The 19804-nt window shown below is 36.8% G+C and overlaps 1 protein-coding gene across 2 annotated transcripts; it reads right to left on the minus strand.

Annotated features, from left to right (window-relative positions):
• Positions 1-1346: 1346 nt before the first annotated feature.
• On the minus strand, positions 1347-19481 carry LOC125830851 (probable inactive DNA (cytosine-5)-methyltransferase DRM3). 2 transcript variants are annotated; one of them, XM_049510029.1, is made up of 11 exons: positions 19390-19481; positions 18482-18569; positions 18285-18404; positions 18060-18156; positions 17804-17850; positions 16647-16751; positions 14241-14340; positions 11447-11565; positions 8708-8810; positions 5029-5099; positions 1347-2795 (listed from the first exon to the last, which is right to left on the minus strand). In XM_049510029.1, the coding sequence occupies exons 2-11, from the start codon at positions 18482-18484 to the stop codon at positions 1461-1463; spliced, it is 2100 nt and encodes a 699-aa protein (XP_049365986.1). In that variant the 5' UTR covers positions 18485-18569; positions 19390-19481; the 3' UTR covers positions 1347-1460. The 2 variants fall into 2 exon arrangements, with proteins under 2 accessions (XP_049365986.1, XP_049365987.1); XM_049510030.1 differs by lacking the exon at positions 19390-19481 and adding an exon at positions 18703-18790.
• Between the last annotated feature and the right edge of the window lie 323 nt (positions 19482-19804).

Below are 19804 nucleotides of genomic sequence, written 5' to 3' on the forward strand. Positions count from 1 at the left end.
CATAGCCTATAATTTTGTTAGTTTGGTTTTTACAAGTCCAAGTAATTTGAATTTTCAAATACTTTTGATATATTTCTTGCATCATGATGAGTACTCTCGATATATATATATATAATTCGTTTTTTTCGGGTTTTGGGTTTTTATTTTTCTAAATTCAAAATTAAATAAAAAAAATTAAACAAAGTAAATTATTAACCCAAAATCAAAAAACCAATCCAAATTAGTATTCGGTTCAATTTGGTTTGATTTTTCGATTTAATTCAAATAGTGCACACCCCTATTTTTACGTATTCATAATTAACTTTAAAAAAATGAATTGTATATTTTATTATTATACTAACTATTATTAATATTTTAAAAAATTAATAACTAATGTTAAGAGTAACCATGAAAATATATTTTTCTTTTCAAATGTTAAAATGAATGAGTGAAAATAAAACATTATTTTTAATATAATGAATACATAAAGTGAATAGTGTGAGTGTTACGGGGATATAAAGTTCACGAAAGAGATTAAAATTCTTTATCTTTTTATTGGTTCTAGAAGTTTTTTTATATCATTTTTAAGGTAATCAAATCATGTCAATTGTCAAGTAAACACCTAATCTAATTTGATTTCGTAAAATATATTGCATCATGAGAAAGGTGCAGGCAGACTTGCGTCTTACAAATACTATGTCCCAACACATGGGAACTTGCGCCTTCCTCCACAAAACTAATGGCGTCGCCCTCCCATGCAAATGTTGCTCTTTTGGTTTCAACCTTATTTTTTGTTGCCCTTTTGAAATTTTAACTCAATTTTGTTGTCCTTCTGGCTTCAGACTCCTCTTTATATATGGGAGAAAAAGAACTACACAATACATAATCAAAGACCCCATTTTGCATTTCTCCTACATCAATATATCTCACTTCTTTCCTTCAAAATCCAAATGGTGGTAAAACTTAATAGTTTTTGCATAGAGTTTAAAAAGAAAAAGAAAAAAAAAAGAGAAAAGGTTTTATCTGAGAATACAAAGGATGTTTTTCACCACAGAAGTGTTCACAGACAAACAATTCTTTTTAACCAAATCTGCATTACTTTCAAAAATAAGCAATAAACTGAAACAAACTCAAACTGCTTTTTGTACATCAACGAAGTAATAACTATAAAAGATATCCCCTCAAAACCAGAATATTAATGACACTTCTGAGGAATTACCTTTGATCTAAGTCAACAACAGCATACCAGTGTAGTCCCACAAGTGGGGTCTGAGGATAGAATGTACGCAAACCTTACCCCCTACTTCTGTGGGGTAGAGAAGTTGTTTCCAAAAGACCCTCCGCTCAAAATAATGTAATGGGCACCATTCACAATTTAAGCTTCATATATTACAAAGTAGAACTGTAGAAGTCATAATCCAGGACAACATAACATTAAGCTCAGTTCACTAAGTGCCTACGCATTAAAGCTAAGGAACTCGCTAATTCTGCCCCATTGTACTTCTTACACGTTGCAGGACACGAACAAACTCATGAAACAACATGAAATCTAAACTTGCATGACTATCGATATCTGCAGCTAAATTACCTTTAGAAGAGTATGTACATGGGTTCTGGCATATGATGAAATCAAAACAACCAAAGTTCTTAATCAAGACCTCTACCTTGTTACTGGCCAACTTGTGGATGTCTTCCATCTGCACGAGTTCTCCTGTTTGTCCTGAACTACTCCACCATTGCTTGAGAATTCTCCGGTTTTTCTCAGAAGCCTCTATTGAAACAACAGCTTTTAAGCGAATACCAAGGCGATGCAACGCAACTTCTGCTCCACCAATTCCGCTATATATTGACAACACAGTCAACCCTCCAGGGTACAGATGCTTCAATCCAGAGAGACAATAAGCCAATGTATCTATCTGGAAGCAATGTTTCAGTGATAGAAGTCTTTCCATCAAGCTAAATGCAGCAATTCGAGTGTGATTTTCTGGGTAGCCAAGAATACGTTCTATTTGTTCTGGCCCTACAGCTGCCAATTTGTAGCGGCCTACCCAGACTAGATTAAATATCTGGGACTGGTTGAGGATATCTCTCTGTCTGTCAACTGAAGGAAACCCCTGGGAATCACTAACTGTTTTTTCAAGCCTATCACATAGCTGAGATATAACAGATGTCTCAGAATTGATGCCGTTCAAATGTTTCCTTGTATCCCATGATGGCCACCATTTTTTACTACTGGGAACTGCTTCTTGAATTGTCATTGGTGGTTTCGGAACAATGTGAAATCGATTTTCAGTAGGAAGATTATGTACATAACCTTCTTTACGACTCAGAGCTGAGAAAAGTTGAGTATGAACAAATTCTGGCTCAATGGCATACAAAAACTGTGATATTCTTACCCAAGAGTCATGAGATAAGTTCATTACATTCCCATAAAAGAAATAGGGAGCTTTAGCCACCATCTTATCAAGGCTCCTACATGAATTCGGCATAGATAATTTCTGTGTTTCTTGGCAATCCAGAACTCTTGATCTTTGGTGAATCGCTCTTCGATGGACTTTATAAGGCCTGGTGGTATTGAGGCCTAATATTTCTTGCCACGCAGGGCCAAGGGAATTGTTAAAGGCTTCATCATACTCTGATTTCGGTCTCTTAGTGTCTATCTCATCAATGTAGTTCTCCTTTGGCCGTTTCCCTTTAAGCTTTTCCAGTAGGTCAAGTTCTCTAGATTCAGAGGTATCCAGACTATATTCCTCTTTCTTAACAGCTACCGGATGAAAAACAATTGAACCATTCCTGCCAAGAGAGTTTAAGAGATGCTGCAATGCAAGCAGATGAATAAAACAAAATAAATTAAAAACGGGATTCTCAAACAGCATACCATAAGGAAAATGAGATCTCAGATAAACAAAAAGTATCAAAACATCAGCAAGTCATTTGAAAAAAATACAATAGTTTATCTAAATTAATCTAGTCATACTCTAGTTTCTACACAACTTTAAGCATCAGAATTGCATAGAGCAGAGCATGTCAATAGATGATGAGCAAAACTGTAGTCCATGTATGAATTCTAAAACAATGCTTCATGCAAATAATCAAAGAAGAATCATCCCCAAAATTCTCTTGCTAATAGTTGATTTTGAACTACAGCTGCAAGCACACCACCATAGAGTTTCTCAGGCAAAGGTGTGAGTGGTTGTCACAATTGCTTGAAACCTCTTTGATATGTTTGTTAGAATATGAATAGGTTTATACAATCTTATTAGAATAGAAATAGGTTTACACAATCCTATTTAGAATAGGAATAGTAAATAGTATCCTACTTGGTAAAGGATTGTATTCTAGTGTCCATAAATAGGATCTCATGTAATGATGTAGACACAACAACAATTCAATGATATTTCTCTCCTTTATTTCTCACATGGTATCAGAGCCTCAATGATCTTGGTAGAAAATCACAGAGCTTTCGCTGCCGGTGGGTGGCACCCATATATGTTGCCCGTCTGGCCAATGATTATGTTAGCAAAAGTTGGGTCACCATGTATCTTTCATGTGACTATTTTCTCATATCTAATTTGTGTAGCACCGTGCCATCATTCCGATGACTACTTTCTTATATCTAATATGTGTAGCACCGTGCCATTATTCTGGTGACTACTTTTTCATAATTAATTTGTATAATTAATTTGTGTAGCACCGTGCCATCATTCCGGTGACTACTTTTTCATATTTAATTTGTGTAGTACCGTGCGATCTTTCCAGTGACTACTTTTTCATATCTGGTTTGTGTAGCACTGTGCCATCATTCCAGTGACTACTTTTTCATATATAATTTGTGTAGCACCGTGCCATCCTTCCGATGACTATCTTTTTTTGCGTATCTGATTTGTGTAACACCGTGCATTTTTCTGGACTACTTTTCATATTTTATTTGTGTAGTACCGTGGATTTTTTCCGAACTATTTTCTCATATCTGAGTTGCATAGCACCACCATGTGTCTTTTCAGTGACTCCTCAAATTTGATTTGCATAGTTCCATTCGTCTTTCTGGTGACTCCTCAAATCTGATTTGCGTAGGGTTGTGCCATCATCCCAACCCTACCCATATAATTTTTCTTTTTCAGTAGGGTTGTGCCATCATTCAGACCCTACCCATATTATTTCTCTTTTTCAATGGGGTCGTTCCATCAATTCGAACTATCCTATATAATTTCTCTTTTCTAGTTGGGTCGTGACATCATTCCGACCCTACCCATATAATTTTATTTCTTAGATTGTGACCACTTTTAGCCATCAAATCTAATACTCCGACATATGAGCATGTTCCGGCCAGTTTTTCGATGATTTGTATGTCGATTATGTGAGTCACTCTATGGTCTGAAACAGTCTTTGCAAGTTTGGTTTGGAAAGTTCAACACTGTAATTTTATCACTCTGTGTTTTATCGGCATTATGCATCAAATTCAATATTTCATGAGAAGATTAAGCTCATTGAGATTGACTGACATTATGCATCAAAATCAAGTATTTAATGAGAAGACAAGCACATTGAGATTGACTGTCAATTTTGTGAAGTCGACTGATCAACTTGCAAATATCTCACCAAGCCTCTCATCAGTCCTCGTATTAATTACATTGGTAACAAGCTAGGTACATGAATTGTATGCACTAGCTTGAGGGGGAGTGTTAGAATATGAATAGGTTTATACAATCCTATTAGAATAGGAATAGGTTTACACAATCCTATTAGAATAGGAATAGGTTTATATAATCCTATTTAGAATAGGAATAGGAATACAAATAGGAATAGGAATAGTAAATAGTATCCTACTTGGTAAAGGATTGTATTCTAGTGTCTATAAATAGGATCTCATGTAATAATGTAGACACAACAACAATTCAGTAATATTTTTCTCCTTTATTTCTCACAATGTTATTGTCTTATTTTTGGTAGGAACTAATTGAAGCAAGCTATCTAATCAACACATAAGGATTTACTAAAATTGTGAGTTTTATGACATACGAAAACAAAAAAGGAGACATAATTAATTACCTTGTCCATTCTTCTACTACTACTAGGATCTATAATCAAATTTGCAAGCTCTTCGAGAGGAACTTCAGAACCTAAAAGGCAGAAGATAAAAGCTAAATGAAGCATCCAATTAAAAAAAAACTTGACTGAAAAAGAGAACTTGAAGACGCTAATGGCATATTTTACCAAATCAGAAAGGCTGCAGTAACACTATTGTGATTTCAATATGCAAGCAGTTACTGGAGTAATAGACACTAGCAAAGTATATGCATCATGCGATGGGAGGGAGAGAAAGGAACTGTGGGAGGAGTTGGGTGCAATGAGGAGCTTCTGTGAAGGGCCATGGGTGGTATGTGGGGATTTCAACACCACAAGGTTTCCATCTGAAAAGACCAATTGTAGCAGAATTTCCGAGGCTATGTCTGATTTCTCCAGTTGCATCAATGAATTGGAACTTGTGGATCCCCCTTTATTTGGGGGACCCTACACATGGAGAGGAGGGGAAAATCAGAAAAATGCTTCAAGAATCGACAGATTCCTGTACTCTTTTCCTTGGGATGAAATGTTCACCCAAATTAGACAAAGTACTTTACCTAGTTTGGGGTCTGATCATAATCCAATAGTACTGATCTGTGGGGATGAGGTTTTCAAAAAATCATATTTCAAGTTTGAGAAGTGGTGGTTAAATGTGGAGGGCTTTCGAGACAAAGTTAAGGAGTGGTGGGGTTCCTTTAATGTGACCGGCAGTCCTGACTTTATACTAGCCTCAAAATTGAGCTTCTTAAAAAAGAAGCTCAAAGAATGGAGCAAAGAAAATAGAGGCAACTGGAGGGTCAGAAAAGAACACCTACTGGAACAAATTGGCAGGTGGGAAAACATTCAAGTGCACAGAACATTAACAGATGATGAGCAACTTTTGAAAGCTCATATAGCAATGGAGTATGAGGAAGTAGCTAGAAATGAGGAAATCCATTGGAGACAAAGATCCAGAATTCAGTGGATAAAGAATGGAGATAAGAACACCAAGTTCTTCCACAGAATGGCGACATCCCACAAAAGAAACAATACTATAGAATCCTTAGTGATTAATGGAGAAGAGTCTTCAGATCCTGTTGCAATCAGAAATGAAATTGTGGATTTTTATCAGATTTTGTACAAGGAGACAGAAAGTTGGAGACCATCTTTGAACATCTTAGATGTTCAAACAATCACAGAAGAAGAACAAATTTTGTTGTCTAGAGGCTTTGAGGAGGAAGAAGTTTTGGAAGGAATAAAACAGTGTGCTGTTGATAAAGCACCTGGACCAGATGGCTATACAATGGCTTTCTTCAGTGTTTTTTGGGAAACTATCAAAGACGATGTGATGCAAACCTTCCACAAATTTCATGCTCATCAAAAGTTTGAAAAGAGTTTTAATGCCACTTTTGTAGCTTTAATTCCAAAGAAGGTGGGGGCAAATGAGCTAAAGGATTTTAGACCTATCAGCTTGATCACAGGGGTATACAAGATCATAGCTAAGGTGCTGGCAGAAAGGTTAAAAAAGGTGATCAGTAAGCTAATAAACAAGCATCAAATGGCCTTTATCAAAGGAAGGCAAATCATAGATGCTGCACTTCTAGCTAGTGAGTGCATTGATTCTAGAATTAGAGGTGGAATCCCTGGACTGATGTGCAAGCTAGACATTGAGAAGGCATATGACCATTTGAACTGGGAGTTTCTAATCAATGTCCTAAGGCAGATGGGGTTTGGGTGGAGATGGTTAAGCTGGATGAATTTCTGCATTAAAACCACGCGGTTCTCCATACTTGTAAATGGAGAACCAGTTGGGTTTTTTCCAGCAGAAAGAGGCCTGAGACAAGGGGACCCACTATCCCCTTTTCTATTTATCTTAGCCATGGAAGGTTTGGACAGATTGATGAGAGTTGCTTCTCAGAATAACTGGATAAGGGGCTTTTCCATAAAGAACAGGGTAAACGATACAATTGAACTAACACATCTTTTGTATGCAGATGACACATTGGTATTCTGTGAAGCTGAGCAGGAACAAATTTGCTACTTAAGAGTGATCCTGGTGGTCTTTGAGGCTTGCTCAGGATTGAAAGTAAACTGGAGAAAGAGTAGCATTTTTCCAATTAAGGAAGTGCAACAGATTGAGGATCTTGCAAGCATCTTGAAGTGCAAGATAGAGAAGCTCCCAACAGTTTACCTTGGGATGCCTTTGGGTTCTGAGCACAAAGCAGGAAAAATTTGGGATGGCATTATTGAGAAAACAGAGAAGAAATTGGCTATATGGAAATCTCAATACCTATCTCTGGGAGGTAGAGTTACATTAATTAACTCAGTTCTGGATTCTTTACCCACTTATGTGATGTCCCTTTTTCCTATTCCTAGTAGCATAGTGAAGGTTTTAGATGCACTCAGAAGGAACTTCTTATGGCAAGGGAACAAGATAGAAAAGGGGTTCAACCTGGTGAAATGGCCTGTAGTACAACAAAGCAAGGAAAATGGGGGGCTGGGAGTGAGAAATTTAAAAGTTCATAACATGAGCCTCCTCTCAAAATGGTTGTGGAGATATAATCAGGAGGAGCAGGCTCTATGGAAAGAGATAATAAACCACAAATATGGGCAAGAGGATTTGTGGTGCACTAGTGAAGTTAATGAAACTTATGGAGTTGGGGTGTGGAGGACCATCAGAAACCTTTGGGAGAGTCTAAACAACAACTCAAAAATTGTGGTGGGTAGAGGAGACAAAACAAAGTTCTGGCTAGATGATTGGTGTGGAAATGGGATTTTGAGGGACTTGTTCCCTATTCTTTTCTCAATATGCACAAATACCAACAGCAAGATAGAGGAGATGTGGTCACCACAAGGTTGGAATATAATATTTAGAAGACTGCTAAATGACTGGGAGATTGATGGAATGGTGGAGTGTTTGGGCTTGATTGGTGGATTCCCAGGTACTACTCTAGAGCCAGACAGATTAGCATGGGGACATCACAAAGATGGGGTATTTTCAGTGAATAGATTATACAACTGGGGACTTAAAAGATGTGCAGGAAGATCCATTGGACCTTGGAACACAATATGGAAAAGTGTGGCTCCTGCCAAGGTGAAGTGTTTCACTTGGTTGGTTGCTAGGAAAAAATGTTTGACTCATGAGGCAATGCAGAAGAGGGGCATCAACATAGTATCCAGATGCCTCCTTTGTAAAGAAGCTCTGGAGACTAACAAACACTTATTCATGCACTGTAAGGTAACTGCTCAGGTGTGGGCTCTGTTTACAAGCATAGCCAATGAATATTGGACTATGCCTGAACACACCTCTGACCTTCGTAGCTGCTGGATCAAAAGGGGAGGCAGCAAAAGTCAGAAAAGATGGTGGAGAACAGTTCCAGCATGTATATGGTGGATTATATGGAAAGAAAGGAATCAGAGAATTTTTGAAGGAAAGGAGTGTACAATACAGAAGATCAAATGGAAAGTAATTACTACTTTAGGTTTTTGGTGTAAAGAACAGGATATAGAAGAGGAGATCCAATTAGTGGACTTCATAGGATCTCTGTAAGTATTTCTTTTTAGTCTTTTCCTTTTGTTGTAACAGTTTTTTTTTTTTGGAGGTGGCCAGCAAAGCCCTTAATGCTGAGGAATATAAAAAGTTACCAATTTCAAAAAAAAAAAAAAAAGAACATAATTTGCTCACCAAACTTCTCAATAACTGTGGAAACTTCATTCTCAGAGAAACCCATTTCAAGCAATTTCAATGTCTTCTCCATGGTTCCAAACAGAGACTCAGTTGTGCATTCCTAGACAACAAAGTCGGTATTAATCAAAGCACATAAACTCTTAATTAATGGTATTCTAACCAGGAACTAAGATATTTGGGCTCATATAATATGGAGCAGGTTAGTTATAGAAAAAATCCACTCTTAAATTACACTCAAGTCAGGAAGGACAACGAAACAGTTACATGAAGCAGTTTAATCTTTGCAAGTGTGATATTCACTTATGGTACATGACAAAAAGCCTTCTATAATGAATTCTAAAGACAGTTGATTCAAAGAACCTTTTTTTCCATATTGTGAGCTACATGATTAATTCAATACATCTCTTTATAGATCTACAGTCTAAGCCCCGTAAATTTTTACTTTTGATTTAAGCTAATTCAGGCTTAAAATTTCACTGCAGAGAAAGTCTGGAAAAAATGGGACCCACACGAGTGTAACAAGGTCATGAGAGTGATTGAACAAACCAAGATGCGTGTTGAAGTATTAGTGCACAAGTGCGAAAAGCCAAACGTGAAGGAAAGAAGAGGACCCAAGTTCCAGCTTGAAGTGTCCCAGGTAGCGCCACACACAGGCGAGGGAAGTACGCGGCAGGGTGTGTGACACGTGGGGTTAACACACATGCTTGTCGAGAACCCCTGCGCGCATGGGGGGGGGGGGGGGGATTTCAAGAATATCTACAAGGATCCCAAGCTAGGATATTGAACCCAAAAGGTAAAATATTTACCCCATGTTCAAAGTCAAGTATGAGATAGATATTTGCAAGGTGTAATTGGTTGAGGATCACCATTTAGATAAGAAGACATCCAAGTTCTTGAATGGGGCTTATGAACTAGGATTTGTGGTAGATAGTAATAGGTAGAGATAAAGTTTTTTTTTTTGATAATGGTAACTGAATGGATAGAGATAAATGATGAAATTAGGTGATTAATGTTTGTTTAAGTCAATTGGAGTGTAAGGAGCTATGCTGGCTTCAGGACACTCGAGGTATGTTGAGATGAACCCTCCCATAGAATCGTTCTACAAAACTACATGTCTTCTAACCGTAGCTATATGACTATTGCCTTCTAAATTGTTAAGTGTATAATTGTGGTTGACAAGTAATTATGCACTATCCATGTTTTCCTCATATGTTAAGGTTTCAAATGTGATGCTTCACATGACCATGACTGCGTCGAGGTTTAAATGAGAATGATTATGATATTCAAGTTTTTTCAAATGATCTTATGGTTTTTCAAATGTTAAAGGTAAACAATTATGAGATGGTACAGGAAAGATATATGGCTAATGAGCCTAAGCTTATTGTTTAATGCAAAAGGGCCAAAGGCACCAAATAAAATGAAATGTTTCTGGAGTCTCCTTGGAATAAATGAGAAGGTATTTGCAAAAGGTCAAAAACCCGAAGCTACATGGTGCCAATGTAGGACTATGGTCGTAGCCATTGGTTTGGGCAACTAGATAGTCTCCCGTGGTTGGGATTAATGAAATGCTAGCAAATAAATGTCAAACCACACAGCATTGAGGTGAGATGGCTTAGCCAATGACTGAGATTGGACTCCATGTCGTACACATAGTGGTTCAATGAATATGTCAGTGACTAATGGAACTCCCAGTAAAAGTTAAGTCTGTTTCAAGTTCAAACACTCGAATGTTGAAATGAAATGATATTGTTTGAATTGCATATTACCTCTTAATGTTTTTCCTTAACTGTCTTGTCCCATTTTATGTGAAAGAGTTGATGATACAGTCAACCACTTGTTGTTGTGTACTCACGTCCCTTCGCGGGGGTTATGCATCTCTTTTGTGGATGCGAGTGCTGATACTTTGAATGGCATGGGCTCTCGCTAGGCACCTCCATCATCCTCCCGTCTTTTGATGAGCCCCATTCTATGTTCGGGACATTCTTTTGATAATATAAAGATTTATATTCTTTTGGCTATATCCGGGGCCTTGTCACCAGCATTTCTCTATTCATATTCTCATAGAGGCTTCATAGGCACAACGAGTCATGTTATGTCTTTTGACATTCTATTGAGGTCTTATATGACATGTATGAATAGCTATTTTGTATTTATAGTTTTACAAGTTTATGAAAAGAAAGTGTTTTATGAAAAGCTTTACGTTTTTAAAGTCATGCATGAGCTTTGTTTATCAATTCATGCTAAGGTTGGTTAGCTCAGTCGAAGTTAAGGCACCAGGTGCTGGTCCATCCCTCCAAGGTATAGGGACGACATCCAACTTAATTGGGTGATCTATTCAGTCAATGTAACCTTCTTTCTCTTCTTTTTTCTTTGAAGTAAGAAGTTCTACATAGGCATAAAAGAAGATGCAAGAAGTACAAAAGTGGGGAAAAGAGTCAGTTTTGATACCAAAAAAAGGCTAAGCTAAAGCAAATGAGCTGACAAAATCCAACAAGTTAATAGGCAATATATATGGGCTAAATATTGCCAAAGACATGTAGCCCTAAGTGTGGGGGAGGAGTTGATATCACATCAAAACATATGCAATTCCTTTCTCTTCAAACACGCCGAAATATCAGTTAATGTAACTTCTGCATATTCTTGAAAGGGTAGCTTGTCCGCTTTCTAACTCTTCATATGTTTCATAGTTTTTTTTCCAATCAAAGACTCAAAAAAGAGTTCACATAAATCACTAACCTTGTTCCTTTCTTTCATCTCAACAACAGAAACATCATCGTCATCATCTTTTTTGTAATTCCCAGCGATTCGAGCTGCAAAGATTACATCCACTAGTTCGTGGACAGGAGCAGCTTCACCTGTATACAGCATGAGGAGTATTTAGTTTAGATGATTGTCCATTTAAAGCAAAAAGAAATTGAGAATAAATCTAAGGAAAGAAAAGAATCTTCAGTGGCAAACTATGAATTATCGCATGTATATTTATGTTATACAAAAATATGATTTTACTATAACGAGGCAATTTGGACATAGAGAAACACAATAACAACTACTACTATTATGCCTTAATCCAAAACTAGTTGGGTTCAGCATAAGGTCTGCCGCACCAGCTAATGCTAAATTATCTGCTTTATGATTCTAACTTCCACCCTTCACGTTGGAGTTATTAGTCTCTAAGGATTGTGATATGATCTTATTGAGATATTTTATCCTTCATTATGGACACAATGACCGCTAACTGTCCACCAAACTTCTCTGACTTGTTCCAATTTTAGCTCAGACCTCAAAACCGAAAAATGCTCAGGAGAGTAAAACAGAATGGCGAAAAGGTGTTTGTATATGCTTGACATTGTGGAAGGGAAGGATTCAAAGGTGTGAAGGCAAAGCTACTGGCGTGTACATTTTGAGGAACAAATGCTTAGGGCTCTTGGCACTTTGGAGTAAAACAGAATGGCGAAAAGGTGTTTGTATATGCTTGACATTGTGGAAGGGAAGGATTCAAAGGTTTGAAGGCAAAGCTACTGGCGTGTACATTTTGAGGAACAAATGCTTAGGGCTCTTGGCACTTTGGAGTAAATAGGAAACTACATATGATGGGGACAGCATATGGATTTCATTAATTCCGTTATCAGAAAATTTTATTAATTTCTCACTGCGGTGAGAAGAGAAAAGAAAAGGCTAAGGCATCCTGTAACGGGCTGGAGGAAGAGGGGCATATAATAACTGCAGCTTAGGAGATGTTGATGGCACCTGAGGGATGGATAAATGATGGGTGCCTGGGAAGGTCAGAGATTCAGGATAATACATAAGTGATGGAAGCTAGAATGTTGCTTTCAGGTAGGGCCCAGCAGGAGTTGGCAATAGGCAGCTGGATTGGTGGGTGTGCACAGAGAAAGAGAGAGAATGGTGGAGCACTCTGGGTTTGCACTTGTTAAAGCAACATGTATGTCACGTTATGCTATGGATGAATATGAAAGCTCCAGTACTGTGAAATCCAATAATTAGAAGAAATACAAGTAGAGGGATCTAAAAGAGTACAACCATTTGTTAGGTTCTACAATGCATTTTTTAAAAACCTAGTGTCATTTGCTCTTATTTTAGCTTTTCATGATTCGATCAGCTACTAAAAACATCAATGATCTACAATTTAGAAAAAATTATGTCAAGATAGGTAATATTAGTCCATTGAAATTTCTCCTTCCTACATTCAGAAGCTTTACTAGGACCATCAGACATATACTGCAATATTTCTCAATGTTGTGTTCCAAATTCCTTCACAGGTAACAGAGAGAAAAACAGAAACAAGGAGCAGGGAGAAAGACCAAAGAATTTTCTGGACTTCTCTCCTTGCATATCATTGACACTTAAGTCTACAATTTTCTACAGGCTCTAAAGACGGGATTAGAAAAGAACAAGGTTTTCTAGGCCACATGAGTAACAAAATAACTGAATTTGGTTCTGCTAAATGTCACATGAAACTTTTACACAATGGACGCATAAAAACATCAAAGATGATGGGTTGACTGTATAGCACAACTTCAGAGATGGGAAAATGACAGATTACTTAATACTTTAACTTTTCCTGGACTGACTAATGGTCAAACAGCTGGGACATCAGTTTGAGGAAGCAACTGGCTGCAAGGAGCAAGAGTGGTGGGTAGTAGAGTAGAGTGAAGAGAAGCTGCAACAGGCTGAGGACAGGGAGACACTAGGGAGCAAAGGTAAAGAAGGAGAGATAAAAGTGCTGCTAACTCTCTCAGAAGACAGAAATTCAGTGGCGATGTGGCCAGGGAAGGGAGAGAGCAAGTAGGAGTAGACTGGGAAGTAATATGATAATTGAGAGGAGACGTCTCAGAGCAGTGAGGGCTAATATGGGTTTGGACTTGGAGGGTGAAAGGGCAATAGAAGGAGAGATGCAGGACTCCCCTTGAGAGAATTAAGAGGAAAGAACAAGAAATTTATTGAAAACGTTAAGATTGTTGAGTTCTTCGCACTTTCAAGTTTTGCTTCCTAGAAGTAACACAATTCATACGTGACCTGCCAGAAAATGCAAATAAAATTACTTTAAAAAATACGATAAGCATAATAGAAATGCAAGGACTAAAAAGAAAATCATACTTCAAGGACTAAATTGCATATTTAGAAACCTTTCGGGATTTTCCGCTACCATTTTCTCTTTTTTCTGTTTCATGGTTGCATCGCCTGGAGAGCTGGATAGACCAATGTTCCAAAATCTAGGAAAACTAGTACAGTAAACAACATTTCTCTGTGACTAGAACATTGACAAATACAAGCAGAATGACTCATGCTCAGACTTCACTGTCATCTATGAAGCACAGTTAGGAGGATTCTGCTTAGTGCCAGGCTGCTTTGTTTATAATTTAATTTAATGCTAAAAGTTACCAGTTTAAAAAAAATAATTAATTTAATACTTGCTTACTTTTCCTAAAAAAGAAGATATGAGAACCATAATACTACAAGACAATCCAAGAGCATTTTTAAAAATACAAAAAACTACAGCTATTTCACATACCAAGTTTACTAATTGCAAATTCAACTTCGTCCAAAGAGAAACTCATCGCCAACAAAGAAACTCTCTTGTCATCACAAACTCCAATACAGGGATCAGGCTCCTGCAACAGAAAAAGGTGGAGACAGCCCAAGCGGAATTCCTCGTTATCCTTCTTAATTCTAATATAATCACAAAAAATAGGCTAAGAGCCTCAAGCATGTAATCCGCAGTTTCCATTGTGTGGCTTTATTCCTATATATAAGTAGCATACAGAGTAAAAAGTGATATGCACAAGTCTGAAGTCCACAATTTTTTCCACATCTAGTATGAAATAGCAATACCCATCAGTGTGAAAAGTAGGGGTACACATTGATATTGGAACAATGATATTCTTCAGCAATGACCAATTTATCTATAGTGAACAGCCCATTTTTGTACCATAAGGCTTTTTGTGTTATGCACCACACTGAGCAAGACAAACTACTAATAGACCATACTTTTAGAGCTTCCTTCTAACTTCATTCAAAGAAATGGTTTTGAATAAGGAAACAGACTTTTCTTTTATTGCTTCTTCACTGGCATGAATCACCACTGTAATAATGTGTTTTTTTCCTTAAGCTGGAATATCCCTTCTATCCATCTCTGGTTGAATATGGAACTTTTTCCCCCATCCTCCAATCTATAAAAATGACTAAAATGACCTATCAAGTATCAAAGATTGCATCTGTTTTGCCTCTTTATCTCCAAGGCAGCTACGCTTCATTGGCCCTTCTATTAGTTGGATACCAAAAATAGTTTTCTTCATGGTGAACTTGGTGATGAGATCTACATGGAGAAACCTCCAGGATTTGAGTTCAGGTGGAGTGTGGGTTAATGTGTCGACTATGCCGATCTCTGTATGGTCCCAAGCAAGGGTACTGTTGGGCCATTTTAGCATGGTTGTCCAACAATTTGGCATGCTTCAGAGTAAAGATGATTACTCCATGTTTAAAAGATAAGGATAATCACAAACACAAATTATTGGTTGTTTATGTAGACAACATAACAGATGATAATCATGAAGGCATTATTCCACTTAACAACTTCTTAGACACTTTCAAAGCAAAGATCTCAATAAACTAAGATACTTCCCAAGTATTGAGATGGCAAAATCTACCAAGATATGGGATGGAGTGATTTTTATGGCATGGAGTAGTGAGATTTTTATTACAAAAGCTAATGGACAAGGGAAGGGAAAAATCAAACACACCTAGCGTATTGCTTAAATCGAAAGGTTCATCAACTAATAAATACGCCATGACAAAAGAGGGATACTAAAAAGACAACGTACAGAAGCATATTTGCCCATAGACCAACATCAGATCACTGTAAGGTGGACAAGCATAAAGATAGAATTTTTTTACTAGCCTATATACTTATCAGTAGGTGATGGTCTGACACCAGTATAAATCAAAGTCTTACGGAAAGAATTCATTGCAATTCTAGAAATAATGTTTCACAGTAATATTATGCAAAATGTTATTCCAAGCTTATCCAACAGAATGAGAGAAACAGCTCTTTTTTAGAATTGCTGCTACAGAAAGGAGAGAGGACTTTCATTGCTCTCAGAAGAGCTCAACAAAAAAATGTTGCAGGGACTTGATTTATCATGTATTTTTATGTACGTTCTTTTTTATGACCGAGAAATCCATCTGGGGCTAAACCTTATGATCAACCACAACCTTCGAAATTCGGGAATAATAGGCCCGTCCCTCTACCCTTCTCCACTTAAGTTTGCATGGCACCTGTGACCTAAGTCACAAGTCCCTCAACCTTTTCCACTTGAACTAACCAGTATTCTTATTCACAATATTGAGGGGCCACTTATAGACTAATGCTTCTTTAGAAAGTTGTGGCCAAACCAAGTGGGCCTTTCTTCTTTCCTTATAAGTCTAGATAGTTTTAGTTCTCTATTATAAATAATAACTACAAGTGTTGCAGACTTTCAGATGACTCCTTCAATCTAATTACCCAACACTTTAGTTCAAACATATAGTGGAAATGACAGCTTATCAGGCATTTGTCAATGATATGCTACTGACAGCAATTTTTTTCATACAACTATAAACAGGGGATGTTCAACAGTATCGATTCAATATAGTGATGCATATGCAATACACATTTTCAAATGCAGTAACCAGAAAGTGATTATATTGACTGAAGTATGAAGTTTGGAGAGCCAAGGATAAAGGAGTTGGTCAGTATCAAAAACACTATAAAATGTACTACCTTAAGAAACCATATGGAACATTACACATAATAATATTATAGCAGCTCACAACGAATATGTCGTAAATTACTACAAACTACTATTCATTTCAACCAGTGAGTATCAACCAACATTTATAGAAAGCACATAACTCACACCACAGAACCATATTCCTTTACCTCTTTTATATGTGCATCTCCATCATACTTGGCAGAACTGTTTATGTCCTCGTCATCACAAAACAAGCTATCCAGAGAATCTGATGATTCTGCTCTAGGAGGATCCTGTTAAACACACAAACCACAATCAATTCTGGTTATTCCGAGGTAAATCAAGAACTGAGTGTCACAATATTCTGCATCCATGATTAGCACAATTAGTGAAGTGAAACTTTATTTTTATTGAATATGTCGAATCTACTACCTTTTGTTTCTAATGTCAAACCTAACAGAACAAGAAACTTGAATAGAGGAAGATGGAAGAAACTCAAGAAAATCATCCAACTATGTGAAGCAGAAGATGTCCTATGAAAACATGAAAAGAAATTGTACAGATGCATAAAATAACTCAATACCAAAAGCAAAGAACCTTAAAATATAGAAACTATAGAAAATAGCAGGAGCTAAGCTAAAATTGACTCCGGGTGGTGTTTTTAAGAGAAAAAACTGAAAAGTGAACCATTTATTTGCTTGGTGAACATGTGGTACAACAGAAATATTTTTATCTTCTTTGTTTTTGAAAAACTAAAGTAGAGAGCTGAGAAAAATTGCATTGAAAAGACAAACAGTAGGTCCTTCTAAGTGTATATATGTCTTGACCTTTTAAAGATTGTGCAGCATTTTGGGGCAAACTAAAAGGGAAAGATACACATTTGATTAGGGAGATAGACCAACATACCTAATTTTTGTTGTTTATGATCTGCAAAACAATTGCATTGTAGATAACCTAAAACTCAGAAAGTATTGCTGACATTTTGCGAAAGTACTGCTCACTTTACCACAAACAAACATTTGTAGAGGGGCACTTAATAGCTACCTAACTAGACGCTGAGGACCCAAGAAGTAGTAATTTTATTTTTCTAACTTTTTTTTCTTGATGACAAGGGAAACCCGCAGCCGCTACCTTTTGGGTGTGCTTATTTATCTAACTTCTTAATAGACTATGTTATCGTTCATTCTTTTCCAAGTTGTGATAAGAAGTTTTAAGTTGTCAGAAGTTAAAAGGTCTTGAGGGTGCTAACTTGACAAAGAGGAGTAGCACTTTGCATCAACACATTCTTTCAGGCAAGAAATTTGCAGAATCAAAGAAGTACCATACATTATAAATAGTTACTTACAGAATTTGCAAAAAGAGTCTCCAGTAACAAGTCCATGTTGTCTTCACCTAGATTGAAAAGAAAATATCCCTTCAAAAATTATCCAACTGTAATAACAACCCAAACTTTTGAAGAAAATCTATGAGTTGGTATTCTTTTTCTTTTTCCTTTTTTAAGGTGGTACACTTGGTGCTAATTCTCCAAAATTCAGTAGAAAACTAATTTGCCAACTCAATCTTGCAATAGATTAAAACAGAAGTTACTGCTCACTACATACCCTTTTCCTCAATTGCTTTATCAACAAGTGATGCCTTAAAACCCATGGTCAGAAGAGATGACCTCACATTGCTGCCTGATGAGCTTGCAATATTGTCCTACAAATGCATTAGCATCACAAAATGAGATGATTACATAGGTGATGAATATTAATGCTACCACCTGACAGTAAAACCATATTACCAAGGAGTTGAAAACTCAGCTAAATGCATTTTTGTTTCCTTACCCCCATAGGCGTTGTATATGTGTATACAGATGGAAACTCGCAATATGGATCTTCAACTTTAGGCATGATTCCACTCACACCTTCAGGCTTTGAAGAATTTTCACTATCTGAATATTCACGCTAGAGTAAAACAAAGAATGATTAAGAATGAAGCAACATAATAGAACCATACATAATTAAAATTTTCATATGTATACCATTTTAATGTGAAATTGGACAGGGCAAAGCTAGAGAATTGTCTCTTATGTGCCACAGCAAACGCATAAAACAGTGCTTTCCTTGAGCCTGTTGCAGCATGGAAAAGTAATATCAATAAATTGAAACACAAGGGTAGAGAATCAGCACATAATCCTGCAGCCAAAAATTACTGAGTCGCTCAAAGCAAACATTAAGGATCATATAGCGAACCCCAACTTACTTAGGCTTAAGGTGTAGTCCTTGTTGTATTCAAATCAAACACTGAACCCCAACTAACTTATGCTTGAGGTGTAGTCCTTGCTGTATTCAAAGCAAACACTTCAGCCCAGATTTATGAAGCAAATTGGAAAAGCTATTTTTAATTTATAAAACAAGTTAAACTCTATTCGTAACTAAATCTTCACTGGAAAATCCTAAAGCTATTCTATGTGGAATAATACCAAAATATCAAGCTAGTGCATTCGTCTTTTCGTTATTTCAATACCCAAGACCACTTTTTGTGCAACCCAGTATACTCATATCTCAATTAGGAGTGATTAGATGAACTAATCATTCTAGTCCAAATCAATTCCAACCAAGTAAACATTTTAACAAGAAAGAGCTTGTAATTTCACTTAAAATTAGCAGTAATTAGGCACTAAATGTGCCAATGTAATCAATAACCAATTCACCTAATCCAGTAGAAAACAAAAAGCCTAAATTTTACACTACCTGCATTTCAATTTTGAAATTTTACAGACATATGTACTAACAACTCAGTAAACTCATGAGGTCAATATTTTCCCCAAAAAACAACTCCAATTCCTACATGTTCTTAGTGTAGAAAATGCATGAATTTTGAAGAAATTAAACGAAAATTGAGCATACACTGACTTCACCGGCGGGGAGAAGAGAAACGGAAGCTGACCTTTAGCTGCGGCGGAAACTGGTCGGAGCTCCGATGAAATTCAGGCTGAGAGAACTTAATTCAGCTGATGAAGACGAAATATAAGAGTTCTTTCAACTTTTTTTCGGTTACAGCATTTTTTTGATCCGTTTCACGAGACGGGTCACTACTTGATACTACAAGAGGGAGATCTACGGCTGAGATTAACTTGGGATCAACGTATACGGATTGATCATTGATGTCTCTGCCCTCAAATTATATATTGTGATTTCTAAGTAGGCGTTTGGCCATGCGATATTATATCACAATATGGTATCGTGAGATGGAATCAGCGTTTGAACATGCGATTTTACGTTGATTTCATCTCATGATTTCATATCATGAGATGTGATTTCATATTCTCCAAAAACCATGATATGGAATTATATGGTAATTT

Source organism: Solanum verrucosum, unplaced genomic scaffold (assembly GCF_900185275.1).
Source record: "Solanum verrucosum unplaced genomic scaffold, falcon-dt-bn FXZP01000049.1, whole genome shotgun sequence".
In the NCBI taxonomy this organism is placed as follows: Eukaryota; Viridiplantae; Streptophyta; class Magnoliopsida; order Solanales; family Solanaceae; genus Solanum; species Solanum verrucosum.

Bases quoted from the DNA above. Each gene is read 5' to 3' on its own strand.
- LOC125830851 (XM_049510029.1), bottom strand. The intron at 14,341-16,646 runs GTAAAGGAATAT...TTTCTGTTGCAG, and splicing joins GAGATGCACATATAAAAGAG to GAGCCTGATCCCTGTATTGG. The intron at 11,566-14,240 runs GTATGTGAAATA...TGCTGTATACAG, and splicing joins ATTTGCAATTAGTAAACTTG to GTGAAGCTGCTCCTGTCCAC.